General features: G+C 40.9%; 1 protein-coding gene across 2 annotated transcripts in view; it reads right to left on the bottom strand.

The window, feature by feature from the left end:
- Nucleotides 1–26523, bottom strand: part of glra3 (glycine receptor, alpha 3) — a gene marked incomplete at its 3' end in the record, with an annotated part of 75371 nt that extends 48848 nt beyond the window's left edge. For both annotated transcript variants that reach the window (XM_084365441.1, XM_084365440.1), the window contains exon 1: nt 26245–26523. In XM_084365441.1, coding sequence (XP_084221567.1) covers nt 26245–26306 — 62 coding nt within the window. In that variant the 5' untranslated portion in view covers nt 26307–26523. The remainder of the gene's footprint in view (nt 1–26244) is intronic.
- Between the last annotated feature and the right edge of the window lie 210 nt (nt 26524–26733).

Raw genomic sequence — 26733 nt, forward strand, 5'->3', positions numbered from 1 at the left:
GGAGTGCTCTATAGAAAGAGGCAAGATGGACCCCACATCATCTTTCAGCTTGTACTGCCTCAGGAACTGAGAGCAGTGGTGTTTGAGAGCCTCCATAACAATATGGGACATATAGGGGTCGAGGAGACAGTGGATATGGCAAGAGCTAGATTTTATTGGCCAAAAATGCAAATGACCATTGAGAAGATAATCAGAACCTGTGAATGTTGTGTCCGCAGGAAGTCCCCACCTGAGAGAGACGCACCCCTGGTGAACATTAAGACCAGTAGGGCTCTAGAACTTGTGTGCATGGACTTCTTATCTTTGGAACCAGACCAGTCCAACACAAAAGACATATTAGTCATCACTGATCATTTCACTAAGTACGCAGTAGCTGTCCCTACCCCAAACCAGAAAGCACATACTGTGGAAAAGAGTCTCTGGGAAAACTTTATTGGCCATTATGGATTTCCAGAGAGGCTTCACAGTGACCAAGGCCCTGACTTTGAATCAAAGACCATAAAGCAACTCTGTGAGCTCACTGGCATGAAGAAGGTGCAGACCACTTCGTACCATCCCAGAGGAAACCCGGTTGAGAGGTTCAACCGAACCCCCCTCCAAATGCTTGGAACACTAAGTCAACATGAGAAACAGCAGTGGAAGAACTTTGTAAAGCCTCTTGTCCATGCTTACAATTGCACAAAACACAAAACAACAGGGTTCTCTCCATAAGAGCTAATGTTTGGGAGGCAGCCGAGACTTCCGATTGATCTTGCTTTTGGGTTGCGCATCAATACCCATAGGAAGTATCACTCCCAATATGTCAATGACTTAAAAAGTCGCCTGGAGGAGAGTTACAAGATTGCAACCTCTCATGCACAAAAGAATGCTGATCACAACAAGATCAGATTCGACAAGTGAGTCACGGCCTCACCCTTGGAGGTGGGTGATAGAGTTCTCGTCCGTAATGTGAAGTTAAGTGGGAAGCACAAACTTGCAGACAGGTGGGAAGTTGATGTTTATGTTGTCCTCAAGCAAGCTGGTGATATACCAGTTTACACAGTCAAGCCTGAGGGTAGGGATGGACCTGTGCGCACCGTACATCATGATCTGCTTCTGCCTTGTGGCTTTCTGCCCTCAACTGTACCAGATGAACCTGTTAAACAACCTTCAGTCAGGAGACCGAGAACAAGACAATGTCCAGTGAGGAGGATGATCATTCTGACTCAGAGGATCCACCTACTTGGATATCTGCCCCTCTCCTTATTCAGAATCCTGATGTGTTTATCACAGTCCATGAGACTCACAAAGTTGAGAAACCCTCCATGTGTGACCAGACAATCAAATGCACTGGATGTGTCACCCACTTCAGTCCCTCCTGCTCCTCTAGCAGTTGACCTCCTCGCAGAGGATGGAGAAAGGGACTTACCCTTAAAGAACTTACCATTGATACCTGAAACGAGAGAACCTGTGAAGGGAAACTTACCTGAACCCGTCAATCCACCCATCAGTCAACTTACCCGATAAAGACATCCCATCAGTATGTGACGACTCAACTAAACCAGATCTCTAACCTGATGGTGATTCACTTGTCAATCAGCAACAACCTGAGGGAACATCCTTCATTGCAAACGAGGCATTTCCAGCTTTGTCAGATATGGCTGATCAAGAAGAGACATCTGATAGAGGACAAACTCTCACTGAACAACCTAAATCGGTGAAGTCACAGAATGAAAAACTCAGAAAAGCTGAAGTCCCTCTTCGTCGCTCCAAAATTCACATTTGGGCAGTTCTTTATTGTATGTGGTGAATGCCCTTTTTCAAGGTCTGAGTGATGCATTTGCTAGTTCCCTGCAATAAGTTGACTATCCACCTGTAGGACATGAGAAAATGTACATGTGATGCACAGGGACATGCATACCGTCAAGAGGGGAGGGAATTTATATGTAACACCCCTTTAAGGAACTGATTAGTGGTGAGGTAGTGAGCAATACTTTAATGTGTGATGGACCAGTAGGTTCGGCTGCTGGAGCACAGTGAAATGTTCAAATGAGACTCGGAGACAAAAGGTTAATTTTTTGTAAGGCGCCTTCTTGTACTAAAGTGAAAAAATAAAAAAAACATAAAAGATATAAACATACAAACTAAATATAGGTACCACTCACAGCAATGACAACACTAGTTGCGTTGAATCACAGAATATCACCTTAGCAATTGCTTAGATTCACCTTAAATCTCTGTATCTTATCTTTGTCCTGGATTTACCCTTATAACATGAATTTAAAGTTACCGCCATTAAATTCAAGTTTCTCTCTGATCAGATCTAGCTCAATTTCACATTTCACAGTTCCACAGAATGGCGAGGTAAGTCTTTCAGTTAATTCAGTCCAGAGTCCAAGAAGAAAAAATAAAAAAATTTAAGTGTGAATTCAAGTCCAGAGTTCAAGGGGAATGTGTGTGTGTGTGTGTGTGTGTGTGTGTGTGTGTGTGTGTGTATGTGTGTGTGTGTGTCGATCCGGGGGAATGGGAATGATGGGGTTGAGTGTGAGAGTGCCTGTTGCAATTGGCCTACCAGACCACCAAGTGCAGTAGTAATGTAACGGATTCGTTCAGTAGCCACTGTAGTATCTTGAGATACTGCCACTCTTTCTCTCTCTCTAGATCCAGGTGGGAAGGCTCGCCATCAACATCACTGGAAAATCAAATCCAGGGAAAGCAAAACACAAAAGAAAAAACCTGACCTGTCAACGGACAGTTTCAGAGAAATATCATGAGTTTCAATTATCTACTGTCTGTCCTAGCAGTAGTTTATATCATGTTGTGTAACCTTAAAGGAATAGTTCACTCTAGAACGAAATTCAGTCATAATCGACTCACCCTCATGCTGATGAGAAGTCCGGTGTAGTTTCTCATCAGCATGAGGGTGACTATTTCGCATGTCGGAATAGTGGTATGTCGGAATGGTGACATGTCGGAAAGGCGGTATGTCGGAATTTTGGTATGTCGGAATACCAGCATGTAACCCAACGAGACTCGTGATAGATACACACCGGTATTTACATCCTGCTGTGAGCGACCGAGCGACACACAAACACAAGAGGGATCTGCCTGCACTAGTGATTTGAAACTTTGAAACTCACAGCTGGATGTAAACGAGTCTCGTTGATCTTGTCTGGTGCGGCATCCGTAGTGCAAATGCTGTGAGGGAGACTCGCGTGCACGCAGGAGCGTGCCTTCAAGGCAAATATAGTATAGTGACTGTTTAGGCTAGAAAAATTTACTATATGACGTCATATCAAGTCTCTGGATGTCGCCACTTCAGGACACTTGGATTGCAGCGGACGAGCAGTATGGAGGAATATTACAAAGTTTTTGTGTAGTTTTAATGGATCTTTTCGTCTCGGACACCATTTACGCACGTTATATGGATTTTTGCTACAGGAGGGTACCCCCGCGGGTCTCCAGCTGCACTTGACGAATAAGAAACTACACCGGACTTCTCATCAGCATGAGAGTCGATAATGACTGAATTTCGATCTAGAGTGAACTATTCCTTTAACATGTTTCTTTCCTAGGTCCTTTAACCTTAAATTTCAACATATTAACTGTATGTAAAGTTCAATATACAAAGTACATATGCATAAGTACAACACAAAATTATTTTTATCCACTGTATAATCAAAATGTAAACCATAACTCATCTCTTTTGTAACAAAATAGCTTCTCACAGCCTACAATAAAGTGCATACATTAGACCAATGTGGTGCAATTTACATGAAACCTCTTATTTGGAAAGAAAATGAACATCTCACCGATCTCATGTAACAGGCTGGGCGCTCGGACACAAAATGGCGGCACTCAGTAAAACACTGTAGCTGTGTCCAAATTCAGGGGCTGCATCCTTCGAAGGGCGCTTTTGAAGGCCAATTACGTCACAACGCTGCGCGAAGGCTGTCAAAATTAGAAGGCTCCATCAAATGCAGCCCACAAATGCAGCCTTCTTTTCCCGCTTTTCGGAGGACGCACCGCTACTATCCTTCGCGGCCTCCCATATCCCAAGATTCTTTGCGCGCCACTGCTCAGTCCCGAAAAAGAAGAGGGAAAGCAAGGAAAATGGCGACATCAAGTGGCGCAGACTTGACATTTAAATGTAAGTATTGGGTTTATACTCGGTTTTTACTCACTTGAACATCCAACGGCTGATATGTTAAACTTCAAGGGACTTGGAAAACTTTCAGTTAAAATATGTGACGCTGGTAGTGCATTAGCATACGGCATAAATTAGCATTATGCCGTTGGAAGTAAAGCCTTAAAAGACTTCACTTTCAAAATGTTAGACGTTCAGAAAACCATAAAATCCATTCAGTCAACTCTCTTTCACGGTCCTGGGCGGCAGAAATCGTGACGTAAGGGTAAGGGCGGGAACATCTGGTGACGCAACCAGGAAATACTCCGAAGGCTAGACCGTCCAAGGTCTCTCCGAAGGACTCGCCTTCGGAGGCCGCAAAGGCCAGGTCCTTCGAAGGATGCAGTCCCTGTATTTGGACACAGCTAGTTTCTAAAACCAAAACATACAACAAGAGCAAAAATGCTTAATACATAACCCACAGTTAAGTTAGCTCTCACTATTAAATTAAACATTTGGAAAGTCCTTTGTTACTGAATTACCTTGCTCCTTGGAGCTGTACAGATGAAGCATGTGTTGGAGACTCACAGTCACCTTCAAAGCTAATGCTATTAGCGGAGCTGCTAGCGTTGCAGCTAGCGACTATGCTAATGCACTTCTTCCAAGCAGTACTTCACTAGCACTTCAATAAACTCAAAGCGGACTTCAGTATTATGAAGTTTAAGCTGTATCCTCTTAAATCTCTCTCACTTTTCACTCAGTTTACCGTCTGTTAGCAATGTTACCACACGATGCTTGCTCCGTTTCTCCGTACAGACCAGAAGAAAGATACACAGGCTGTATTCAAAACCACATACTATACTGCCAGTACGTACTTATTTGGCCAAAATGTAGTATGTAGTATGCAGTATGCAAACAAAAGCAAAATCTGCAGTATGCGAAAAGTTCCCGGATGTCGTACTGATTCGGAAAATATTTCCAGTATGCATCCGACCAGTCTTCTTTGCCTACTGTTTCCCACAATGCAATGCGCTGGAGCCTGGATCATGACGTCCTCTTCACGTACTCCGGAGCAGTACAGCATTTATGTTTGTTCACATAGCATAAGTACAAGTGCATGGGCGACTATTGTGATGAAAGCTATATAGGTACAAGTACTTTTTTTTTTCATTAATATTTGGTGATTTCGGTACATACAGAGCTCCCGAGACAGCGCTATACTGTATACTGTCCACTACAAACATGAAGCTTCCCTCTAGCGTTTAATCTTCAAAGAGCAGCGGTTAAGATAACTGGCCTGCTGTCTCCCCTGGGACGATGATGCATGTTGGCCGGCGGAACACCTCTGGAGACAGGGCTGCTGCCTCTGAGACGAGCTGAACTTAAACTGAGTGAAACAACTTAACTATAATATTATAACTCATTTTTCCTTTTTTTTTTTCTCTTATGCAAGTCACTCTGTTATGTGGGTTACACATGCCAACTGTTTGAAGATTAATTGATTCTCTTCTGCCAACTACTACAGTGTTTCAATGAGCAGCTGAACTGAAATTAACAACATGGATTTAAGCCTAGCTGCAAAGCCAAACACAACAGCATCACATCGCATGGCATAAAATTAATAGAAACAGACAATTACACCTTTAATCAAATATATTTGTACAATAATTGTCACCTAAATTTCAAGATTGTGATAGCCTTGCTGTAGCTTTAGTGTAGGTTAACATATAAATCAATAAATGCGCTTACATGTCATATATATTCTCTTTTGAAATTGCACATATGTCCTCAAAGCAGATGAGGACACTGTCTCTGCTGACCTTGGAATCATGAAGAAAAACTCATGGTCAAATCACTGCTGTGATTAGAGAGGAAAATCTCTTCAAATACACACTCAGACATAAATCTGTTCTTATTGTCATGTCTGACTTTAGCACCGTCTTGCTTGGCAGGGATACAATCTCCCGTCCTGCCCTCGGCCACAGAGTGCTGACACAGAAGCACGCTGCTTGGAGCCGAGTGGAGAGCTGCTTCCTAGGTCGCTGCCTCACCACATACACTGTCTGCTGTCTGTGTGAGTCTGCCCATGGATACGGATGTGTCTGCTTGGAGTGAGTGAGTCATGCTCAACATCATGTATGTGTGTTTGTGCTGTGTGTGTCTGTGTGTCTCTTCATGTTACTCCCTCTTAGACAATAGCCCAGCAATGTTTCTACCTGGCAGTGGATGCAGGTGCTGCTGAAGACTCTGTTGATGATGTCTCAGGTCCACAGACAATATTAACAGTTGATGCAGATTAAAGTTGCTGTAAGTGATATATTTTTATTCAAATAAGTGTGAAATAGCTCTTTATTCCAGCAATAATCACTGTTAGAGTGCATTTGGTCAGTAACCCATGTCGCTTCTCCTCCTGCTCATTCAGTAATGGAGAAAAGACATTTTCTGGTATCCCTCCCCACATCCAGTCAGGACAGAGAACTGGATCCTCCTGTTCTGATACATACGCCGACAGTGGTGGAACAGGGAAAGCTACCAATTGCAGCGCTTCTGGTTAGGGCTTATACTACCAGACAGGTCAAGCGATGAAAAACACTTGAAGAAGAGAAAGAGGCAAAGAGAGCTGCCTCGAAAAAAAGAGAGGGGCCGTGTAAGGGTGGGGATCAGAATTCAGAATCAGAATCAGAATTCCTTTATTTGTCCCGCAAATGGGGAAATTTCTTTGTTTGTTTGATGTAGAGCGGAGGGGGTGGACTGCTAACTGCAAAATGGACAGGAAGTTAGCTAAAACTACAACAACGCTTACAGCAGCTTTAAGTATCCATTGCAATATTTAATCAGATTTATTACATTCTTAATGATTTTGTTGAACCATTTCACTTTGTCATGATAATAACAATTAAAAAGCTAGTGTGGAACTCGCATCTGGTTCTGGATTGAAACTAAGCACAGCCCCAAATCTCTTCCAGATATCTGCAGGAATTTGCTAATTTTTTTAATCAAAAATCCTTTTGTCCATTCCTGTTCGTCTGAAGAACTGCTTAGGTTTGGAAAACTAATCTAACCGTTTGAGGTGGAATTTGAACATGCTGACACAACAGAGTGTATTGTGTTGCTCCTTTTTCTACCACTTAATCTTGTTTTAAACACCAACACACATTACAACGATTGTAGTGTGAACCAGTGCTTGCTCATTATGTGATCTACAGACAGTAGTCACAGCTCCACCGTCACAGTGCAGTACAATGCCCACATTACTGCTGACACTGCACCAGTCTGCCTGTTGATCTCACGCTCCATTTTACCCTCACTCCCGGACAAGACCCAGAGGTACAGTACTTGAACTGAGCAATCAAGGTGCTGTGGCTACCTCAAACATGTCTGTAACCAGAGCAGGTCAGAGAGAACTGTAGACTGACGTAGACGGCAGTGATTACAGCAAAAAAAAAAATGCGACAAAAAGTATTGTAGAAAAGGGCTCTGCTGAATTTTATGGATATGAACCAAACATGCTACAATGACACAAGTACCTGTGCGGTGGTTTTCCTGGTATTTTCAAAACCTGGGACCTATATTTACATGTTTTGGTGTGTAATTGATTCATACTTACCAAAGGTTTTGGAATCATTTCAATAGATCTCTTCAACTGCAATGGCCGCATCGCAGTTCCTTGGGGCAACTCCGAATGTCAAAGTTACATCCACTCTAAGTGCTTGTTTTTGTCACTGGGAAGCTGAAGTTGTTATTCTAACCCTCTAATTCCACCAAATCCAAGTTCGGTCCGTCTCTGATCTGCCACAGAACTTCCATTGGCTGTGAGGCGTATTTACTTCATTGCAGCTCTGGCAGTCCAGACCCTTCCTCAGAAGATAAGCAAGGCTTCTATTTGCAGGAGAGAGAGTCTCTGGGTGAGAGAGAGTGGACAGGCTTGAAGTCTGCAGGGCAGGGTTTCATGTGTCTTAGTAGAGTTGGTTTAAAGTAATATTTACTGCACTTACAATTGTGACAGCATCAGCAGGTATTGTTTTCACTGTGTGTGTGTGTGTGTGTGTGTGTGTGTGTGTGTGTGTGTGTGTGTGTGGGTGTGTGTGTGTGTGTGCGTGCATGCGTGCGTGCTTGCGTGTGCGCGTGCGTTTGTGTGTGTCTGTCATCATGGCAAACTGTGGTCCTGGAGACACCTTTAGTAGCGGTAACTAACACAGAAGCAGCTTTGAGTACTTTGTCAGGTGTTTATCTGCCTGTCTGTCTGTGGATAGGCCCTTGCAGGATATAGTCATAAAACTTCCCAGGTGTGTAGTTAAGCTCAAACTAAAGGCTGAGTTCAAAGATGGTTGTGGACCTACCCATGAGGGCTGAGCATCCCTGAGTAGGGGTAAGTGTATTCCCATCTCAAGGTGGTCTTTATGTGTTGTTTTGTTTTTTGAATGGCCACAAACAGAAAAGAAAGTGGTTACAGCTTCTTCTGTAACTGATTGTGTTAAATAGGCAGATATATTGTCTCATATTGATCACAGGCCCCTGAATCAAAGCAACAGAAATTGTATTGTGGCAGTCTTTGCGATATCGGCATATATTGTATCATTGTCCAAAGAATCAATAAAATATCGTATCCTGATGAAACTAGTGATTTACACCTGTAGTTATTACAGTCATGTAGATTGTCATGATATGTTAAATATTCAGCCATGACTTTGAAAATAACCATTTGTCCGCAGTTCCTGTAAAATGCAAAACACACTGGCTCCACAGTAGAGCGTCATATGACACGCGTCATGTGCCACCTAGAGCCCAACCGATAAAGGATTTTTAAGGCCGATACCGATACAAATATTTGGTGATTTAAGAATCCGAAATTCCGATATATCGGCTGATATATATATATATATATATATAAAATAAATCCAGAAACGCGTAACAAAACATTAACAGATTTCCATAACATTAGTTATTTGTAGTTATTTATGAGTCCTCACTGAAATAATATGATAATGCAGTTTAAAAATAAACTTGTTTGTTTTATTGTCACAATAGAACAGAGGAACATCAAAATTACTAGCAAATTCAGTTTCACTCTCGGCTTACACCTAACAGCAGCAAAACTGGACATGGTAGTCACAAATTTTGTCATGCTTATTTGAGTTAAGAGAACTGATGGGGATGTTCTTTTAATTGTTAATCAAGCATTTTTTCATGACAGTTGCCAACTTACAATGAACACACTTCAACGATGATCTTAGATCAGAAATATCATTTGTGGAAATAATGTATTCTGTGGGTAACGGGGGCGGGACTAGATAAGCATCTGCTTCTCCCGCTTTCCCTTTCGGCCATGTGTACTACCTGATTTTAACTAAGATGATGTGTGATGATGACTGTCTAATAACATGCCGAAATAAATAAATAAATAAAATAAATAAATAGTCGTGGATAACTGGTTTGCTCTGCCCGACTCTGGCTGGATCAGCTGGTTGTAGGGTTTGTGGCGTTCTAAACACGAGTGTTGCCAGCAGGGACGTTGTAGAGTGTCCTCTGGCTGACAAACTATGCAACGGCAACACTAACATGGTTGAAGAGTGTTTCATCCATTTTTATTTTATTTTTTAAATATTCATTTATCAAAAACATGAACTGCCTACCACGGACAGAGCCAGAGACTGCTGGAAAACAAAACGGCAGATGGTGTTGCTGTGACTCAGCTTATCAGGTGTCAGGTGTGTGGTTTAGAATAGTGTTTAAGAAAATTGGGTTCTTTTTTAAAATGTTTTGTAGGATTAAATAGTTTGCGTTAAAATGAGTTTGCAACCTTGTATTACACGCAGTCATAAAAAATAAAGGTACTTGAACTGAATAGTGTTATAGTGTGTTTCTGGATGCTGGATGCTAAGTTGCTTTCAGGAGAAGTCCGACAGCGAGATTTCCACTTGTTCATTTGTAACTATGGTGATAACTTGGTGTCCAAAGTTTATCACCAGGAAAAATTCATTCTTGATGCATGTTTCCATCATCGTCTCCCTTCAACAACTCGCCTCTCACGAGATTTCAGAGCAAGACTTGTGTTTCTTGTTACAAAAAGGTCCATATTATTTAACAAATAGGTCCATCGCTGTAAGAATAATTCCACTGATGTTGTCAGACACTCTGTCAAACAAGCACTTTTAGTGAACGTAATTTTGACGGTCGTTGGTGCCCCAAAGGATTACGCTACAGCCATTGCAGTTGGTATAAGTATGAATCAATTACACACCAGAACATGTACATATAGGTTTAAAATTACTGGAATTCCCCTGTAAGAGATTGTATTGATAACAGAGACTGAGACTGAACACACTGGTCAGGAGGGGCCAGCTCCATCCTGGACTGTCCACTGGATTCCATAAAGGTGGTGGGTGAGAGGAGGATGTTAGCCAAGCTGACAACAATCATGGACAACAGTTCTCACCCCCTGCACCAGACTGTGGAAGCCCTGAGCAGTTCTTTCCTCAGCAGACTCTTACACCCACTGTGTACAAGGAGCGCTACCGTAGCTCATTCATCCCCACAGCCATCAGACTGTTCAACTCAAGCACTACATGAACAGTCACTTTCCACTCACTTGTTTGTTTTTTGTAAATATCTTGTGTTTTTCTATTTATTTTCTATTTAATATTTCTATGCATATTTTTATTCTTACTTGTACTGTTGCACCTCGAGCTGTTGTAACATGTGAATTTCCCCATTGCAGGATAAATAAAGACAATCTTAATCTTAATCTTAACAGAGGCAGGTGGAACAGAGTCTAGTGTGACATCAAGACTTAAACTGAAAAATCCATCTTAAATTATTACAGCTAATCAGTCCAACCTTTTAACTTAACTTAACTATTTATGCCCACAGGCCATAGCCATAGCCATAACACTCAGAGACACCGCCACCAAACTTGAGGCCTCATTATTCAATATGTCAGTCGTACTCCACCTCTCCAGTTTTATCCTTTGGACGCTACGGTTAACAGTCACACTCACGCAGAGTTGTCAGCTCAGAGCATCTTAAAAATCAGCTGTTAAGCTGCTTAGGTTGCTGTAGCGCTACCTCTCCCCATCTTTTCCTCTGTTCTCTCCCCCTCTCCTCTCTGCAATTTCCTCTCCTCCTCTTCTTTCTGAACCCTCTCTTTTCTATACTCTCCTCCTTTAAACACAATAGGAAGCAATGTCGAGAGAAACAGCGTAACATCCAATCCTTATCAATAATGGATGAGCTTTTAATCTAGAGCTACCGCCTCTCTCTCACACACAAAGGCCATCCAAAAGGGAGAGCTGAATATATTTAATGCATTTTTGTCATGTTTTAACCTGCTGCTACTACTGCAGTTACCACCGCTTGTGGTAGCAGTTCGGCTGCTTCTCTGTAATATCATTAATAAAAAAATCACTGGTGGTTTCTAACTAGAGGGTTCAAGTGAGCATAATTTAAACTGAGTAAACCACCAAGCTACGATTTTGTGGATGTGAAGCACACAAACCATCCCCCACCTTAATGCATGGATTTCTACACAGAACCTGGAAATTAAATAAGTGCTTATCAACAGCTAATAATAAAACTGGTATTATATTGTACGTGAAAGTGCAGAGCATGCTTCAAGTGCAAGAGGGAAAAAAATTCCAAGCCAAGTAATGCCACTTTATGGTAACAAAAATGGTTGGGCAGGTTGAGCATAGCTTACTTCAGGCCTGCCTTAAAGGGATTCATCCAGCCCATTATGTTTTTAATCTGAACCTGAATGATAGTGGGTTGTGAATCTATGGGTCCTTTCTGTTGTGTTGGCACATTACAAATGTTGTGTGGATTAGGCCAACTGTGTCACACTTAAATGTCACACTCTACAGTATGTGTGGTTGTGCATGCTGTCAACAACTGAACAGCATTTCATTACAAGCTGAAGGGGTGTCAAAAGTCTGAGACCACATTGAAAAATTGTCACATGAATCTGGAACTTATAGTGTCAGATGTCAAATTGTTATTCTAATCAGAGAGGGTCTTTCTTAAATTATGACTTGATGAAAGTTTTTTTTAAGGGAGCAGTGCATGTACATCCATTATGTTGTACAGAAACTGGATCAGTTGTATCCAAAGCACGAGGAGCCAGAGCCATACTGAGCACAGCACACCATCAGGAGATCAATGCATCAAGCTCAGTTCACTGAGAGATAGAAAAGCAACTTCATCACAGATACAGAATTCACTAAATAAACAACACGAGTCCAATCAGCAGTGGTCCTGTCAGAAGGCCGTCTTGTAGTGTCTCAGGACGAGCAGCAGTTTCTAAACCACTTCTGAGGAGGGAAACAAGGACAGAGAATTGACTCCTGCCTGACTGAGGAGAAACACCACTCCATTCATGCTCCGACCTCTGGTTTGATCTTTGAGGAGAAAGTCTCAGTCTCTCATTGTAACTTTGCATGTACTGTCTAGCGTTCAGTATCAGCATCGATCAGTTTTTTGATATATGATCACTTTAAACAGGCTTATTACGATATGAAATAAACACAGAATGAACGCTTTCCTTTAGAGTTGATAACTGCATTTTGCGAACATACAGCTAGAATAGAAAGTGATTACAGTGGTCATACTTAAAGAAGAGAGGACGAGCTTGTCTGTTACTGAATTCCTGGGCTTCTCTGTATGTACCACTGTACGCCTGAACAAAACCCATCTATATCCTATTGACATTTGTATAAAGAGAGGGATAAAGAGAGCTCATTGGCATAGGTGAAAAAAATTCAGCCATTTTCCATTTACTGTACACATGACATTCTACAGTTCACCTGTTGGAGAAATTGAAGTGGAATATTTAATCACAAGAAGTGATACATAGAACATAGAGTTAAATTATTATTGTCTTAATATCATGTTAGATGTTTCCTTTTTAGGAAACAGCAAAAATAATTTCTCCAAACTTGATTTGTGATAATTTGGTACAGTATATTCAGACCATTAGACTCCGACTCACAGATCCCACAGGATTTAGCATCAGCATTCATCTGCACATATATACAACGTATCACCTGCTCTCTGAAACTAAGATGCTAAAAGCCCAAGTCTGTCTGGGAGAGGTTTGGGTTAAAGTGCTGACAGAATTATTTATAACTAGCTCTCTGATTATGCAATGAAACATCCCCATGAAGCCAACATGAAGAGACAGAGAGAAGGCCTTTCTCATCTGGCCATACCGAGTGTGCCTAGGAGACCTTGGTTTATCCCGACCATTATGTAACATCCCCTCAATCAGCACGACAACAAGCATGCAGGAAACTAAAACTATCCATTATTCTAGTGTATGATCCGTGGGTGTGTGTGAGTGTCAGCTAAATGTATAACAGGACTGTTTAGACCTTGAGCTGTCATTAAAAATGAAAAAAATCAGTTTATCAGCAGAGACATCCACAACATCAATCCCCATAATCTGTTTACACCATGGCTGCCGAAAGTAGGGCCGGGGGGCCAAAGCTTGCCCACCGTAAGGTTAAATGTGGCCTGCCAGATGTTTCAATTAATAAAACATTTTAAAATTTGTCAAAATAATAATAATAATACAGTTTATGTTTTTTATTTTTACTTTTTACTTTAAATATGTAGGACCCTGTTAAACTCCTGGTCATCATTCAGGGAAAGGAGAAGAGGGGGCAGACTCATACAGGTTCAAATCAACCAAAAGATTTGACTGGTAACATCGACCCCCAACTCATGAAGGGACAGAGCAGATCCTTCACTGTGTCATCTATAAGTGTTGTGTACACTGTAATCATAGACTTCATAACAAACACATTTCCCCATCAATAAAGGTTTACCTTGTCTTTAGTTTCCCCCAAACCATCCACCCATCCACCCATTCATTCATCAATCCATCATCTATCCATCCATCCAGATGGATATCTGTCCCACGAGGCCCAGACACTAACATTCTCAATGATCTATTTTATCGCCAAACACAAAACCAATGTGTTCATCACAAAAAAGCTTAAAAAAACCAAAACAAAAAGGTTAAACAGGTTGGTGAAAATGTATGGCGCATCTCCGTTTTCTAATTTTGAAAAGCTGGCCCAACAGAAATTGTAATTGAATAGCCCTGCTCTATTGCATTGCCACTGAAAAAGAAGAAACTAGTGAGAATAAAGGATATGGATTGTCTGGGGGCCTGAGCAGCTGCATTTCAAATGAAAAGAAGAATGGCAGAGGGTCACTGATGCGGTTAGTCATGTGAGTTCTGAGCACCACAAGCTGGAAGAAATACAAAGAAAGTGGCATGATTTAAAAGGAAGGCCAAAAAGTGCATTAGCACACAAAGGCAGAGCCACTGCTGCTGGAGGAGGAGGATGGACACCGGGCTGCTGGCTCAACTGTCACACTGAACACTGATAAAAAGACAAATTCTGATGTGGAGCTTTTACACACAAGAGATCGAAACATTTCAGTATAAGAATGAATAGTCACGCCTATGCTGACTGGGGAAGGGGAAGTTCACCCAAGTTTCAAAAGAACAGATTTTCTAATCATCCATCCTGGTATCTGCAAGAAAGTTTCCTTTTCTTGGGTTTTGAGATCTTTCTCCTTCCCACCCATATACAACTGAATTTAATTTGGTTCACAAAGATGTGTAAAGGGACGTCATCATTTTGTGATTTCCTGTTTTATTTTGTAGTTCTCTCCTCATGTGTCATGATTCACTTTCCACTTCCTCCCTTTGTCTGTTTTCGAGCCCTTTTCTGCTGACACCTGTGTGTCATTAGTTAATCACCCCGTGTATTTAAACCAGCGTTTTCTCCTGACTCTGTGTTGGTCGTCTGTTTTGCTCCTGTGCTGCCTGGTCCTGTCTTCTTATCATGTTAATTTGCATTTGCTTCCTGATTCCTCATGCTATTTCTGGTTTGTACTTTGTTTAGCTTTTTGCTCTTTCAGATATCTGTCAGAAATCTTTAAGATTTCTCGTGTTTTGTTGTCTGCCTTTTATTGCTGGTATTTTCACAAATGCTTGCTTTGAGTTTTCCACCTGCTTGCCTCAGTCAGTGATGTTGCTAGGTTTTTGATTTAGTGACTCCCCAGGGTCATTAATTTAGGAAATTTAGTGAGTCCCCAATAAAATATGGGATTCCTGACAAACTGTAGCGTTAAACCTGTGTTTGTGTTTATTTTAACAAATAAAAAACAAATAAAATCCCAATTCTGAAAACAAAACACTGGCACAACACTGACTTCTGTGTACCATTACACACTCTCAGCGTATTAACAGTGGAGGTAAAACAAACTTTGCATGATATTTAAGTTGGCAACATCTTATAGGTAACATAATATTAGGTTGTTTAATATTAGAGATGTGAATCTTCACTGACCTCAGACCCTCAGGTTTCGATTCAAGTAAGATTGAGCGGTCAGCAATTAGAATGCAAAACGATTCTCGATGCAACTTGATGCATCCTCAACGATCTATATTACTGCACATGGCTACTTTTTCAGAAAGTCCTTGCAATAATCAGACTACAGCAGTCTACAAAATAAAAGCTTCATCTTTTCAATACATAAACATTACAAAAACAAAACATTTATCCATCTGCCTACATGTTTGTTGTAATCTACAATAATATTGTTTTCACATGGCAGCTTTAAGATAAGGCCATTTATAGACTCTGCTGCACACACCTCTCTTAGAGTTGGACATCAAAGTTAACAGAGCCTCCTCAGATCATGGCTGATTAGCTGGGCTTGCTGTTACAGTTATTATTTATGGCTGCAGACGTTAGCTTCAGGTGGAAATGGCAAATGTGATTAGTAATTGTTGTGAGGCAGAAGTCACGCTCAGCGTAGGTCTGGTCCAGTTCATGCTTCCCAGCAAGATCATAAAATCCAACATTTGGCCTGTGATGTCCATTTAAAAATTTATTTTTTTTAATCACTTACAGATGATCTCTGCCTCCCTCCGACATACCTACTACAAAAGTAACTTTAGGCTAATGTCCGTCTTCAATTCAAAAAATGGGAGCAACGTCACAACATAACTTTATTGTCTAGCTGAGGCCGGACAATCAACAATGAACATAAGCTGCAGACTCTTGGTTATGCTCTGTCTCTGCATCGATACAGAATCTTCCACGTCCAGATGCAACTTATAACTGAGAAATTTCCACACCTCTAGTGAATATGCTGTTAATTCATTCATTCATTTGGCATGTTTCCCACAGGCCATTTTTCATCTGCAACAACTACATGTGATACCGTCGCAAACGTAAACCTTTTTCAAAAAAACACATAATTCACCACCTTTCACAATCACAACATTGAGTATACTTCTTACATAAATAAATGGGCCTTTTCATTTGGGTACAACAAGTGAACTGCACATATTTAATGACCAAATCATAGTTTTTTTTTATATAAATTTGTTATTATGATAAAAGAAAATCTGAAAAATGTCAACATGCAATTAAAACTATCTACAACCTTTACAGTCAATATAGTATTCAATAGAAATAAACTGCAGATGAGAAAATGAATGACCTATCCCAAACTATAGTGTTGTGCTCATATTTTCACTGTTCTCTCCAACAGTTTCAGTCTCACTGTTCGCCTGTTGTTGCTGCTGAATCCAATTGCAGGTTTACAAATTATTTAGTAATATATAGTTGCTTTTGGTGTAAGCAGAATCTCCAAACACCAAACCTCAATTTCAGGCCTTCTGGAGGTGAAAGTGTTCCTCTGTACTGCTGACGAGACATGCAGGAAGACCTACCAGAACAACATCTATTCCGCCTGGGTGATTTCTATTCATGTGTTAATCTCTGGCCAAAAACAACCAAATGAGCCTCGTCCTGATGTTCAACTCAAAATATGAATGGATGTCTGTGCCCTGCTTCACCAAAGCACTGCTTAATTAGGCCAATCGTTGGTGACTCGTTGTTACGGCTCTTCTGTGTCAGTGACAATGCAGTGCTCAGTGAGAAAATAGTCATCAGCTGGTGCACTGACATAACTGCAATTTCCAACCACTGCTCTCCAGATTTGGAATATGTGATCATCCGCTGTGGGCCCTTTCACTGCTACCTCAAACACAGTCCATTCTGCTTGGCTAGATTCACAACTGCATAATGTATCACTGCATAATGTACCACAGTGAGGATATTTCTCACGGGGGATTTTAATCATGCAAACAGGAAGACTAGTCTACCCAAGTACAAACAGCTGATCACCTTCTCAGTGGAGGGACGTCATAGAAAATGATGGGCTTTTAGAATGTGCACATAAAAGCATCAGACATTTTTTCTACAAGCCTCCTGGGAGATTCAGATAACGCTGATTCCAGACAGACGAGGCTGAGCTACAACTAGCAGGAGGAGGAGTGTAACAAGACTGAAACACGTCCAGTTGCCCACGATACAGCACTTAGGGTTAGAAGACTGAGCAGCCTGAAGATGGTTGCACATACATGCGGTATGCACTGTCACATGATTAATTTCAGGTAAGTAAATCATCCATTATTGTCACCCCTTTGAGGATTGACCTCTGTAGGAAAGCTTACCTTGGCACCACTCCTTTTTTTATTCTCATTTTAAGTTACTCAAATTGATTTGGTTAGTGATGAATCTTTAGTCCTGATGAGACAACTCATGTGGATGTTTCTGTTTAAGGGTTGCAGACACTTGACTCCACTTTGAGGTGACAGCTCTTGCCTGCCGTCCTCTTTATTTATTTTCCTTGTGTTAATATGCAGCCTTTCTAGTCTATTTGCGGCTGTAGTACTTGTTCAGACTAATTAGCTGCTGGATTAACGCATACATCAGAAACACTACATTTCCCAGCTACCCCTGGGGTATTTTTGGCATTACAGCCTAGGACAGCCCAGTGCAGTGACAGGGACGGGGTCGACTATTGCCTTCAGCCAAATGTTCACTTGGTGTGGAGACTACCACCATCGCCTCCCCTCTACTACTACATACACACAGCCAGGCAGAGCACCATTTAACTGAGCTTCAGCTTCAGCCACATGATTTCTTCAGCAGTAACAAGTGTTCTTATGGTTATATTTGTCATGCACCATTACAATGACCATGACAGACACGCACAAGCTCACATACACATACACACACATAAACTTCATCCTGGTTTGATATGATATAAAGTTTGGTTCCTTATTTTTTTGAAGAATTTATTAATACCACAGCGGCAACTAGCACTGATTCTCTTAAAACTTGACAAAGCTTGACCACGTGACATGAGCTTTTAATGGGACAACAGATTAGATACTGTCCAACAAGCTGTCCCCAAGGGAAGTTAAAGATGTATGATATGATATGTAAGATTTCTGCATTAAAGTGCCTAAAATGTATGAGCTGGGTTCTTACATTATCCCAAATGTTTCCATCACATAAAGCCTCAAATAAAACCACAGGATAGAAAGTTTACTCAAGGTAATGGTGCGTTTTAGTGAGAGATCAACCTCACAAAATTCAGCACTCACCACAGACCCTGGTGCTCTCTAATTCCCCCCTCTCTTCTCTGTAATGTCTTCATAAAGTCCACTGAGGCAATGTGATTGTGATTTTGGGCTATATAAATAAAACTGATTTGAAATTGATTCGATAAAGTAAAGTACAGTTCCCCTCCAGCTCCAGTCAGCAGTGAACATTACAGAACATAAACACCCGACAATGGAGGTCACCTCCACGAATCACTGCTGCAGTCAGGTTGATAAACAGGAGTGAAGATAAATCCACTTTTTAATCCAAAAATTCAAAAGTAATCTCTGAGCTCTCCTCCCATCAGTAAACAGCTCCAGATCGGAGCAGAATCTGATGTGAATGCAAGTGTTTATTCCTCTAGGAGGTCTGACTCTGCACACAAGTCTCTCCTCCAGAGCTGGCTGGCCCTGAGCAGACAGCAAACAGAGGACCAGCCCTTTACCCTCACCCGTGGTGAGGAGATTGTCCGGTTTGGGAACCTCAGAACTGCATCCCTGCTTCTTACAGATGACGTGGTTCTTGCTGGCTTTTTAAGTCAGTGACCTCCACCAGGCACTGGGGCAGTTTGCAGCCAGGTGCAAAGCTGTCAAGATGAGGGTCAGCACCTTTAAGTCAGAGGCTATGGTTTTCTGCCAGAAAACAGTGTAATTTCCCCTCCAGTTGTCGGGTGAGCTCCTGCCCCAAGCGAAAGAGATCTGGATCTGGCCTGGAATACGCTACTGAGCCTGCTGCCAGTGGACCCAACCCCGGATAAGAGGACGACAATGGATGGGTGGATGGATGAATTATATGAATTAATGTCCAAAAAACAATCAAATCTTTAAATGGCTGTACCATTTTCTGATTGTTTTGTTAATAATGATAAGTTATGAAAAGTTTACAAGCAATATACAGTATATTTGAATATATGGCTTAATTTGTGTTACATAAGGGTCGGGGTACAGACCAGAGGCATGTAGGAATGTTTGAAAAACACTTGTGCATTTTAAGGGCTAAATGGGACACGATAAACTTGTATGCATGCATTAAAATGTGTATTTGCTTTTATTTGAGCTTTTACATGCCATCTGTAGGCAGTAATTTCTGGTATTTTTGTGACAACTGAATCATTTACACCGTATGTTGCTCAGAGGGATTACACCCGCTAACATCTTGTGCCTGCATGGTAAATATGTTTGACTTTGTTTGATGCTATGGTGGATCTAGAACCATATTATCTCATTTTATATCTGTTTATACTTTGCATTCTTTTAACTGGATTATAGCCACATGCTATGAAATGCTGGTTAAATAAAGCCTGCATGAGCTGACAGATTAGAGCACACTGAGGCAGGCCTCTGGCTGAAATGTTGATACTGCTTTAATTCCCCTGTGCTAATAAACCAGATAAAAGAATCTGTAGCCTATGGACTACTGATTTGCGTGTGGACTATCTTTTCTGTTTTTTGTGACATCCTCCTTAGGCTGACACAAGCCTTCATGACATATTAAGTTTAAAACCTCCGTTAGGAAGGATGCTTAATGGTGAAATAGAATGACGTCAGAACAAATGTAAATAAAAATGTAAAAACAAGGTGGATGAGGACATACTCAGGGACACTCGATCAGAAGCTGATATAATTTTGGAAGTCAGATTGAAAGTGGGTCCTAAATCACTAGGGGCAATGTATAAAACTCTGTATGTTCAGGTGTAGAAATCTGTGTACACACAAAACAGGAAACATGCATACGCAGTCTTTTCGTCAGATTTATAAAACCCCATGTTCGTCTGTTCCCACGTGTATCTTCCTCATACATCTCAATCATCCTGAAATTTTACACACAAGCACAAGCTGTTTTACAATAAATGACTCTAAACACACCCTCAATTACCTGTTTGCAAATAAAGGGCCAGAATTTAGTTTAGTGCTGAGGAGAAATGTTAGAAGCAAACAAGCAGTTGAAGAAGAAGAAGCATAATTTTACAGACCGTGAACTTAAAGTAATGATTGATCAAACTGACAGACGAAAATAGTTTTATTTGGAGGCTACAGTTCTGACTTTAGCAACAAAATGAAGCAAGTGAAACGGCAGAAAGTGACAGATGTGATTTGAACACTGCGAGTTCAGAGTCACGGACTAGTGTGCGAGTTACTGTAGGAGGAGAGGGGAACCCCGCTCTCTATCAGTATGGCCGGTTACACCTGAAGGATTCTACTCCAATAATTCAGGAAAATAATCTTCATGTATATAAAGATCATGTATTTGTTTGTTTATTTACATAAAGAACATTATCATTATAAATATCATAATGCACACTGACAAACATATTTACAGAAAACAGTAAAAACAAGGGTAACAACTCATGCATCACTGTTTGATCATAGTGAAGGGTTTTAAACTACGATGTAATCCTGACATAATTTAGTGAAGAAAAAAAACAGCTCTAGATTAAACGTCACCCTAATTCACACCTTTCTTATCATTTTTTCCAGCTGATAACATCACAATAATCAGACTGAACAGACTGCGTGCATGGTACGAATAGTGTTACAGATGTGTACCAATACGAATTTTTCTATCCCTCTGTGGATTTTCATACATTCGGAAATCTTCGTGGAAAGTGGTAGTGTAAAAGATTTGTACCAGTCGCACAGTCTCACCGCCCGCAGATTTTTATACATTTGGAAACCTGCGTGAAAAGTGGTGTAAGTACATTTTTCATGTGTGTACGCATGGTTTATACATCTGGCATTTCTAAAGGACAAGGGCTGACACCAGAACAGAAGAGCCCACTCAGAGAAACAGTAGAACGTTTGCTGCCTTCACAAAGAACTTGTGAGCTTGTGGTTAGGGAGAGTCATGTACACTGTTACCGGTGTCACACATTGTGTAACTAATTGAACACACTGCATTTCATTAATACAGTGCACTGTTTCTTTGTGTCAAACGGGCCGGGGTAAGGGGGAACACCCGTCCTGTCACAAGCATATTAGTTGGTGGGAAATTTGCATCACCACGGCAACCATTGCACACGATATGCTTGACAATCAAGTTGTTACGTCGCGAGAACACAACTGCTAAACAACAGCATTTAAAAGCCTTTTTAAACAATTTAGCAAGCTAAGAACCAGGTAACGTAATGCAGGAAAAGCAAAGGCATAATGTCCGAGGAAGAAGAGGCCGTTAGGATTATCACCATTTCCCTCAGACATAAAACATAAAAGAAACTCTATACAACTGAAGTTGCAATATATTTATTTACCATCCAGAGAAAAAATAACTTCTGTGGCCTCATGCCATTTCTGGAAACACCAACTAACAGTCACAACTCGTATGTTTTGAGCTTTCATTTCCACTTCTGAGGTCGTGAATAGAGTCGTGTTCATATAGACTCTTCTGGTGTGCGTGGTAAATACGGCCCCATTTCAATGTCTAACATGACTAGATCTTTGGTGTATATCTTGAGGGGTGTACTTACATTATCGTTCGTGTTTCTAACGATGTTAAAAACACTGAGAAATCCATAATTTATACTCAAGGTGACAGTGCTGAAGTGAAGAAGAAAGTTGGTGAATGTGACTAAACGTGATATGCATAAATCTTGAATACATGAGCTCGTCTGTGAACATTTCTGTCACGTCAGATTTTCATTGGCAATGGTGTTTACATACTGTGTGTTTGATTAAATTAGGATAATATCAAAGTGATTTTATCATAATATATTATTACAATATTATTTGTTTTTCATTCAGCTATGCATAGTTATAAGATTTCTTTCTGTCTCTTATGGAAAAGATCGACATATCATGTATTGAATCTGACAGTTTTTCAGTTGTTTTTATTTTCTTCTTGTCCTCAAACAGCATTCTGCAGACCAGAAAACACAGACCGGAAAACATGAGGCCCGAGGCTTACAAAAGCTTGTAATGGAGTGTGGAGAGAGAGGCAAATACTAAAACATTCAAGAGAGACAGGTTTCTGTGCATGCACATACTGCATTATGCAAGAAACTTAAATTAAATTAAAGGACTTTTGAATCTATGTAGAGTGGTACACTCATACTAATGATCAAATGTATGCTTTTTGTGGTTGGTCACCATCAGACACAATATCAAATGATCAGAACTGAGATTACGTTAGATTATTTAAGATTAGGGAATTAGGTTTAGAATAATTCTACCTACAGGGGGGATTTACAGTCATTACAATCATTCAACTTAACATATTTTAAATACCACTTGAAATGTTTTACCTTGACATAAAGTGACCCCCTGGGGTCTAACCATCACCCAGAGTGGGAGAGTATCCACCGGTAAACACAGCTTCAACAAGACTGATACCAAACGATTGATACCTCCTAACACTGAGCTTTACGCCACACAGCAGATGATGGAGGTCTTTCATACAGTAAAACAGTAAAAGTATTAGATCAGTGATTACATAAATTTCTGTCGTTGTTCATGTTGAACATACCACATATATGCACACAAACGTACAGCTGCAGAATGTATACGCCTGCTGATAATGCTGCTGAATAATAAATTACTGCATAGCCACTGTTGTACTACCATATGACCAATGACCACAGTCCCTCTGCATTCAGACAAAGAAACAACGGAAAAACAACCAGGAAGGGAAAAGAGGGAGAAACAAAGACTTTGAGTATTATACAGGAATGACAAGCTGGAGGCAGATCCAGTCCAGCTCCCGTTGAATGACAAACTATAAGCCTGTTAAATTTTGTCTTTGAATCCATCCATGACCCTCTAAGAAGATTTGCTGTGGCTTTGATCTTTTCAGCTGCTTTTTATGCTGAAGCTTGCTCAAAGTTCAGGGAGTATGTTTGGTGTGTTTTACTTTTACTATTACTATTAAACAGTCTCAATTTAATACTGATGCCTCTGTATGACCTACATAAGCAAATGAGACCATTGAGACCATTGCCTACATGTTTGTTGTAATCTACAATAATATCGTTTCACATGGCAGCTTTAAGATAAGGCATTTATAGACTCTGCTGCACACACCTCTCTTAGAGTTGGACATCAAAGTTAACAGTGCCTCCTCAGATCATGGCTGATTAGCTGGGCTTGCTGTTACAGTTATTATTTATGGCTGCAGACGTTAGCTTCAGGTAGAAATAGCTAACGTGATTAGTCCAGTTTGTGCTTCCCAGTAAATTCATAAAATCCGACACACGGCCCGAGTTGTCTGTTTAAAAAAAGACTAGGTGAGTTTTTTTATCACTCTCAGATGACCTCTGCCTCCCTCCGACATACCTTCTACATAAGTAACGTTAGCCTAATGTCCACCCACAATTCAAAGCATGGGAGCAATGTTGCGACGTAACTTTATTGTCCAGCTGAGGCCGGACAATCAACAATCATCATAAGCTGCAGACTCTTGGTTATGCTCTGTCTCTGCATCGATACAGAATCTTCCACATCCACATCGCGATGCATCTTATAATTGAGACATTTTCACACCTCTACCAATCAGTGTGGTAAAGGGCGATGGATTCAAAGAGTTACTTCTGTAATGTTGCCTCGAGCCCGAGTACATTATGACATCAAGAGCTACTTAGTCTAAACACGTGGTAAAGCCTTAAGAGCAAGAATGATGATCTTAAGGTCGAGATAGCCAGGTCAGACAAGCTAAAAATAGCTATGACAAGCAACTGCTGGACAGCTCTCATAGACCAAAGTTAACTTCAAAACTACCTGTAACTTCATCAGTGCTGACTGGGAAATGCAGTCCAGTGTGATCCTTTCTCCAGAGCTGACACAGTGACACAGTCTGGAAATAAGTACAGCTATGTCAGACTAGTGGGCTCCTCAATCCGGCATATGTCAGACAGCCTCGCCAGAGCTCATCAAGTCAGCTGAGCACTGGATTAAATTGAAGTGCCTCTTGTATTTCACATCATTTTGCGTCCCCCCCCCCCCCCCCCCCCCTAATAATTGACTGATTAGTTCCAGGTTATGGAAAGCAAAATTAAAAATCTAAATGAATTGAGACATCCCCAGTGCAAAGATCTTTAACAGACACTGACAATCAGTTAAGTTAAAGGTGGCCAGTAGGTCAATGGGCTTCAAATTCAACTTTATAATTTATCTATCTGGATGTTGCATATTTACTATTGCTTACTTGACTGTAAACCCCTGCTTGCGCATAGTTTGAATTTTAGGTTGACTGTACAAAAATGACATTGCAATATTTGTAGGCGATATCACCATAGACGATATGCATCTTGATTGTTCACTTTAAAATGGCTGGCACTGGGCGACAAAATTAAATGTCACAATATTTTTGACCCAATATCTCAATATCAATATTATGAGTACGTACTGTACTTTGACAAAATATTAACAGATTTTTAATCTGTAATCATAAGTAATGCAGATATAATGACAAAAAAGTGGTAAAGTGGATAGACAAGTTTTAGAACAAGTAGAAGAGTCGATAAGTTAATATAAGCCTTTTAAACCAAGACAACACTGATGCCATATCGCCAAACAGCAATATCCAATTCCATATCAGGATATGTACCGTATATACTGCCAGTTCTACCTTAAGCGCTCTTCCTCCTTCACACCGCTACTTCTTTTACTTTTTGTCTTGGAAAAAAAATATGCAATACCATGAAGTCTTGATAGAGACTGTCCTAAAGTGTGTGCTGTTGTGTGTCCCTTTGCTATGATTCATTGTGTCTCACCCTTCTTGATCATTGAGTGTGGTTTGTTTCAAGCCTACCTTGGCCTTACAACCACACAGATGGAGAAATCATCACACAAAAACAACACAGAGCAACTTAGGCTGTTGAAAAATATTAAATATTTGCAAGTACAACCTAACAAATTCTGAATTTCCTTTAAGGATTTAAATTAATTTTAAAGGATTACAAAAAGAAGAAGACAATCTAGAATCAGCTGATACTTGATTTTTACTGTAGATATAACTACATGTGATAAGGGATAAGCTACTTCAAGAATTGTGATAACAATGTATAGCCTACTGAGAAAGGGACACAGCAGGCTTACAGTTTTCAGTTCAACTAAAAAACACACAATAGAAAAAGAATAGATAACAATATGAACAGAGTATTTCACTGGTAATCAAATACTGATAAATGTATGAGTAACGACTCATTAAAATGCAGCCTTTAAAACATGCGTGCTATGAAATTGGATTTGGTAAATCCCCCATTATTTATGCCACTCGTGACATATCTGTAATAAGTGAATTTTGTCAGATAACATTAGCCTCGCTAACACTGGTTTGGTACTGACCCCTTGCCATGGTACAACAGGCCCCAGGTCAACACTTACACGGCACAATATTAACAACTTCTGATGCAACCAAATACATCTATAGGCCACTTCAAATCCATCTGAAACAACTTAGCCACAAAACGACAAGCTGTGATCTCTCTGACCTCACTGTGTGTGTGTGTGTGTGTGTGTGTGTGTGTGTGTGTGTGTGATATTTTAGTATGAGCAGGATGTCATGACATCAACTTTTCCAGGTCCACCACTTTTCTTTCTATCTATCTATCTATCTATCTATCTATCTATCTATCTATCTATCTATCTATCTATCCGTCCGTCCATCCATCCGTCCATCCATCCGTCCATCTCTCTAACTGACAGGTGGCAGGTAACATAAAGCCAGTCTCACCTGAGTACCAACAGTTTCCATGCGAGGATGAAGCCCGCCACAGAGAGCTGCTGTCTCCTCATCTCTCTCCTCGCGGCTCGGACACCTCTTCTCTCCTCGCGGCTCGTGAAGCTTTCAGCACCGCGAACAGCGCTCGTGCTCCAGCTGTGGTCACACAAGACGCGGGGGGCAACTCACGCACATACTGTAGCAACAGGAACTCCAAGAAAGTGTTTTTGTGTTCGCTTCATTCCCATTACTGGAACGGAAAATCAAGCCGGGCTCCAAACATGTCACAGAATGGATGACTGAGTGAGACGGAGCAGAGAGAAGCGGCGGACCGCTCGACAGCTGTTCACACTCTGCTCTGGGCTCGTTCTCTGCCCTCGCGAAGCACGGGGGCAGAGGGACCCGCCCCCCTTCTCCGGATCGGCACGACTGGCAGACAGCTCAGCCAATCACTAACAGTGTTGTTAATTTTTCCAGCTGAAATTAGAAGCCTATCCAAGT

This window comes from Pagrus pagrus (genome assembly GCF_965226575.1).
Source record: "Pagrus pagrus genome assembly, chromosome: 2".
Taxonomy (NCBI): Eukaryota; Metazoa; Chordata; class Actinopteri; order Spariformes; family Sparidae; genus Pagrus; species Pagrus pagrus.